Here is a 6,345-nt window from a genome sequence, read left to right on the forward strand (position 1 = left end):
CTCAGATCGATAAGCAGTATCGATAAAGGTATCGATATCAATAAATATTAACGATCCCCATCCCTAATGAAGAGTACAATGGAAATTTCTTTTGCCAGTTCAAGGCAGCAGCTCCTTAAAACCCTTGTGTACCTTGACTCTGGTTCACTAACCGAGAACGGTTTGAATTTAAAGCAAAGCCACATGTTGTCACTGGAAAAACAGATTCTAAAAGTTTTCCTGGTCTATGAGTTTTTGTTTCAACTGCAACATACAGATCATCGGTCATTTGGGTGATTTGAAAAGTTTCCCTTTCCAGATCTGATATATAACCTTGGTAGTCTCCTCTCCCCCAAAGGGATCCCCAAACACTTCAACTGGCTTCTTTCAGTGGAGAGGAGCAGTTGCTCTAATCTATGCTCCCCATGGAAGACTGCCACCCTGCCTCATTTCAACTGCTTCTACCTGAAATGATCTTGGTTATGATCAATAATTATAAACAAAAGGTGAGAGTGGTAGAACAGAGGAACTGGTAAATCATCAGCTTTACTTCGTTACCAAACCCTTCCTTTACCAAAACAGACTGGAGAAAGATATTTGAACTAATCTGCCTTAGACTTAAGTCTTACCTCAAATCTGGTTGGATCAGTCCATCGTTTTCTGATTAGGAACCGTGGCCTTAGAGGAACCTTAAGGCTTAGCATATAAACCAAACTGCTCCAATGACTCCTGGCGGTCATGGCCTGAAGATTCCAAAAGAAGAAGATATTATATAAAAAATAAAAAAAAATCAAGCCCTGTGCTTCCAAAATCCGACAGTCCTGTGCATGAAAATCCCTTTGGGTCAAAGCTAGTGTTAGGAAGTGGCATGCAAGAGTAAAAAAGGGTTAAAGGGCCAGCAAAGTTCAACCGACTAGCTAAATATGTTATTGGCAAGCAGAGTTTTAATGTGTGACCCATGTAAGCTGTTATTGACGCCGAGCAGTGCTTCATGGTCATTTCACCCATGGATTGTGTGTTGAAGAGCTCTACAAAGTTCAGAACATCTNGACCCATGTAAGCTGTTATTGACGCCGAGCAGTGCTTCATGGTCATTTCACCCATGGATTGTGTGTTGAAGAGCTCTACAAAGTTCAGAACATCTGACTATAAAAATAAGCAGCACATTTAAAGGTCCAGTGGAGGATGATCTTTTTCCAGGTGGATCATCAAAATAAGTGGTCCTAAGTGTCAATCATTCTGGTGATATGTTTACGTGCTGTTGGATACGTGATAGTGGAAAAATTGCTAATCTTCTTTTGTTTAGTAAGTTTGTATGAGTGATGCAAAAAGCAACTTTTAAACGGAGCGTGCACGAGCCCATTTCTCCTCACACACGTTTAATAGGTGTTTTCTCACAGGAGCGGGTATAGGGTCGGGCATCTGCAGACTTTTTTTTTTTAAGTGGAGAGGGCAGGTCTTTTAAAAAATTTGCAAAAGTCCTCCACTTTACCTTTAAAAATATGGTATTTTGAATTTCCCTAACTAATAAATACTTTTTAATTAAATATTAAAATTTTTAAATATCATTATTTCTAGGGGTGTGCAAAATAATCGTCATGACGATGCATCGCAATTCTAATTTTTGTGATCTGCTGCATCGATTCTTGATGCCAAGTATCGATTCTTAATTAACGAAAAGGAATAAATAAAATACATGAATGGTGTCAGGTCTAAGCACCTAAAACATACATACATACATACATACAGGGAAAGAAAGAAGGCACAGAGACAATTAATTTAGTTTTACTCGCGAGGAGAGTAGGAAGAGACTGCAGAGTTTGCCATCTCCACCTCACTCTGCAGTCCCAGTGTTCTCCATCGCTATTTATTGGAATCAGTGGTCCCAGCTGAGACTACAGGGGGGGGGAAACAAGACAAGGAACTCAGACTTGCAGTCTCAGCAAACATGTCCTCTAAATCTCTGGGTTCAGTCAAAGTTTAAGCTGTTGAAGCTGTTCACCAAAGTTCAGCAGGTTGAGTGCTGCTCGTAAATCAACCACAACCTCCCCAAAAGCAAGTTCACAAATCACAGTATACTTCAGAAAAGGTGGCTTTAAACACATGCACATAGCACACAGCTTTATGCATGATAACCCTACACAGATACATTTATATACAATTATTCTAACAAATGGTTGGCACACATCCGCCAAAAGCAAGTGGAATACAACTTTCAGTCCAGTAGATGTTGCTGCGGATACTGCGACGAGTCATTCATAAACAAAACATGGAGACTGAGAAAATTTGCCCAGCTCCATCACATTCCAAGTCAGATGTTTGGATGCATTTTGGCTTCAAAAACAAAGAATGTAAAAACGAAATTGATATAACGCACGTAATTTCCAAAAGGGGAAATGTCAAACATTTGAATGTTTCCATTTCATTGGTATATAGGACCACTGAGGCCATGTAAATGGCACTGTTATTTTAAGTTTAATAAATCCTAAGCACTTTTTGTCAGTCTGTCCACTCCAGTAATAGTAATATATGTGTCCAGTATTTGTTTTCATGGCAATACCTTCGATAGTAGTTTCAATAAATACAGCTATGTATGAATTAAGTTGCTTTCAGTTATGTATCAATTGAAGACACAATCCAGATCTTACCCAGCCAGTCAGCCGCTGGTAATAGCTGTATTTTTTTCTTACAGTTTACAGTAAAAAATATCGCGATGCATCGCAATATTTCAAGTATCGAGATGCATCGTGATAGAATCGCATCTTGGCATGTGAATCGTGACTTCTTTGGCAATACCCACCCCTAATTATTTCTTGACCATTTTAATCTGAACCAGCAGTTTATTAACCTACCGGTACTTCTTCTTGTTACCATTTAGCTCAGTGAGTGTAAGTTATGTGGCTACAAAGAAGGTGTTTTGGTCTGTAAAGAGTCAAATGTTGAGTAAATCTTTAACAGATGCTCTGAGAACTCATCGTTTCAGACTGTTAAATATGCAAACAGATGTATTAAATGTATTTAACTCTGCTGATGGAAATGTAGAGGCATGGATTCAAAATAAATAAATAAAATAAGTACATATTATGTAAGGCAGGAGCGCCGTCTAAGTTCTGGTGTGCTTAAGAGATTTAGAGTTCCTGTAATTAGTTGACTGACTGACCTGAGTAAGAGCTATTTATTCAGGGTTTTGGAGATGGGAACTTATTACCTATTGTATTCACAAAAATGCACAAAATGTCTTTAGAACTCTTCATTTCTTTACAACCGATTAAGCTAAAAAATCTTCTGTGTGTTGAGATGATTATTTTCTGTTTTTGTGGTTTTTATTTTTTTAACTAGTGACTGAATTCCTTCCAATCTTTTTTGTCTTTTCTTTTAGATTTGCATAAACAGTCAAGGTAAGAACGATATTATTTGATGGTTTTATATCCCATTAAAAAAATATGTTGAAAGTAAACTTCACGTTTTTCTTTTTCAGATGAATATGAAGAAGCAATCAAGGTATTTTTTACATTCCTCCTGAAGTGGTTCACTTTTTTTTTTCTCATATTTCATTATGAATTCTTAGTTATCTTTGCAAAATGCTCAAATCTAAACCAGACTGGTTCGTGAGTCTTTGTCACAGATGATTAAATTCATTTTTGTTGTTAATTTCCAACCCAGGAATAATGTTAAATATAAAGCCTTTTATTGTAGCTCTATTTTTTGGCTTTCATTTTATTCATTTTCCCAGAGACTCCGAACTATTCCTCTGCTCATACTTATGCAAATCATACCCACAGCATCATGTTTCACCATGGGGATAGTATAAGAAGGCTATAACGATAGCAAAGCAGCAGCCTAGGTGTGTTGGGATACTTTCCTTTTTTTTATTGTTCACTGTTTTATTATTTTCCTCTTCAGAGTGCTGAGAAGCAGGGGAACCAGCTGCACATGAATGTGTACAAGATGAAAGGCCAGGCGTGTGGCGGGCCACTGAAGGCGGAGGTGAAGGAGCTTAAAGGAGACCTCCGGCCGGCTCCTCCTTACCCGTCCAGAGTCAAATCCGTGGATAAAGGCACTCAGATCACTCCAGAGAGAGAAAACGTAAGAAAACAACTTTGTTTCTTTTTTTTTGCATTTTAAACAGGTTTCAGTGTAGAATCAGATTCACTGAGCTGGATTGATATCAGCTCCGATATTGACTTATTAGCTGGATCGGATATCAGATGAATGACTCCCATCCAGTCATTTAAAAACAATGTTTTTTCGAGCCTGATGACTTCAGTCACATAGCAAGTTATATAGTAACCTGACTCCACCAGATGGATTTGCTCCGCATATCCATCTGGAAACCTTCCGTTGAAGTAATTTTGGAAAAGGGGCGAAAATACTGGTTAGCTGATTGGCCTATGTTGGTGATAGACGGGCCAAATAAACCAATCAGATCAACGAAGCATATGACGTACTAACAGAGTGACAACGAAAACACAACCACAAGCCAGGCACAAGCCAATTGATAGATCAAACTCTTGCCGAAAATAAGTCGGGAGAAGAGCAAAAACATCTTTTCCTCTGAGAAAAGCCTCCAGAGCAGTGTTTTGCTCTTCTTTCAGTGAAGAAATACTCTGTAATTCCGATAAAACTTGCTCGATAGCCACGCTAACGCTAGTTTCATCGGCTGAAGCCGCCATGTTCTTTAGACTGAACTGTCGCGCTTCTCGTTGCGTCACACCTCAACCCGCCTCAAAGCCAACGCTGATTGGACGTTCGTTTGCCGAACTGCTCCAAATTTTCTTTAACAGAAAGTAGCCAGACTGATCTGCGAATGAAACCTTGAAAGCTCGCGAGATCAGGATGGTCTCACGAGGCTAGTTATATAGTTCATTGATCAATAGTATTGGCTCGGGATCCTGTACCAACTGAAGAAAACAAAACTGGATTGGTGCATCTCTAAACGGAAACAGTCAAAACATTGTCAGACATATCTGGTGATGTCATATGACTAATGAATGTATGACACTTCTGCTTACAGGTAGCAGTAAAAGATACTAAGGGGAATAAACCTGATGACGATCCTCCTCCCATGTGGTTCAGATCGTATATGGAGAAGGTCAGCTTTGCTGAAACGGACGATCTGAACTGAACTTTCTGCTCAGACTCAGACTAAAAGTTTTTTTTTGTTTTGGGTCCTAGTTTAAGGATGAAGTTGTGAAAGAAGTGGTGGAAAGAATGTGCAACGACTTCTCTGGCCAGTGTTGTACGCACAAATCCTCCGACGTGCTCCAAGAGGACTGTGGGGCCATTGAGGGTCCTATCGGGCCCCGACCGGGCCCTTCCAACTGTAACGGATCACTTGGCTACACCCCGAACTGCAGCACCTGCAACAAGCTCACTTCAGAAGGGGCTTACAAATGCAGGTAGGCGTCAAGACAAAAGATGTGGTAGTTTCATATAATAATAGTTTAATAATCACCTCCGCCAACGAGGTTATGTTTTTAGGAAAGTTTGTGTTTGCATCTGTCTCCTTTCAATTCAAAATGTCAGAAATAGCTTTGAGTCCGAGGTTTTATAGAGTGGACCAAAATCAAAACCTTGTTTCGGCTTAGAAAACATGCAAATTGAACCGGACGAATGGATCTGCCCCTTTGGAATGAGGGTCGTTTGATTTCTTTGTTTGTCTTGAATTGTAAAAGGCTTCCTGGATGGGAAGCAAAAAGTCTTCAAACTTGCAAACAAAGTCCAGTGGATTATTTTTCTCAACTTTTTTGGAATGACTATGACCTGGATGACTAAGAACCTTCACCACAACATTGATTTTGGTTGTGGACATGAAAATATATATATATTCAATAAATGTTACACAATTAATAAGGCTTTGTAAAAAGGTTTGTGTGAAATTTTGATTATCACCTAGTGCCCTGTGAGGGGTCAACGGCTGGTTATACTTCAGCAGCAGTTTCTCGCATTGAGCTTGTCACCGATATTTTTGATTTATGCCCAATATTGAAGTGTGGTCTGCGCTATGTTATTCCACGCCACAACGCAAGAGGGACAATCACGAACTAGCTTTGGGTCTAGGTACGGCTGAGGTGATGAGGAAGTGGGGGCAAGTTTGTGTGACAATGGAGGAACATGAGGGCGAAACGGAGCGGGGATCCAGGTGGAAAAAGGGTCCCAGCGTTCTTTTTCTAGCTGGTCCATCTTCACGAGTCGTTTTTTAAAATGGCGGTCATACAAACAAAACAATACTCAGGAATAAACCACGATACGATACGATTCGATTAATTGGTTCTATTTTTTATTTTTTTTTACACCTTGCAATAGACAATGTTGAAATAAATCACTGAAAGCTGCAATAACGTTATGCTTTTTTTTTTTTTTTTT

The 6,345-nt window shown here is 39.4% G+C and overlaps 1 protein-coding gene across 4 annotated transcripts in view; it reads left to right on the forward strand.

Annotated features, from left to right (window-relative positions):
* Window positions 1-6,345, forward strand: part of nbr1 (neighbor of BRCA1 gene 1) — a 34,902-nt gene that overhangs the window by 5,269 nt on the left and 23,288 nt on the right. For all 4 annotated transcript variants that reach the window (XM_015387977.1, XM_015388002.1, XM_015387994.1 and 1 more), the window contains exons 3-7: window positions 3,359-3,377; window positions 3,458-3,480; window positions 3,883-4,065; window positions 4,994-5,071; window positions 5,155-5,378. In XM_015387977.1, coding sequence (XP_015243463.1) covers window positions 3,359-3,377; window positions 3,458-3,480; window positions 3,883-4,065; window positions 4,994-5,071; window positions 5,155-5,378 — 527 coding nt within the window. The remainder of the gene's footprint in view (window positions 1-3,358; window positions 3,378-3,457; window positions 3,481-3,882; window positions 4,066-4,993; window positions 5,072-5,154; window positions 5,379-6,345) is intronic.

This window comes from Cyprinodon variegatus, unplaced genomic scaffold, assembly GCF_000732505.1.
Source record: "Cyprinodon variegatus isolate N-32 unplaced genomic scaffold, C_variegatus-1.0 Scaffold18, whole genome shotgun sequence".
Taxonomy (NCBI): Eukaryota; Metazoa; Chordata; class Actinopteri; order Cyprinodontiformes; family Cyprinodontidae; genus Cyprinodon; species Cyprinodon variegatus.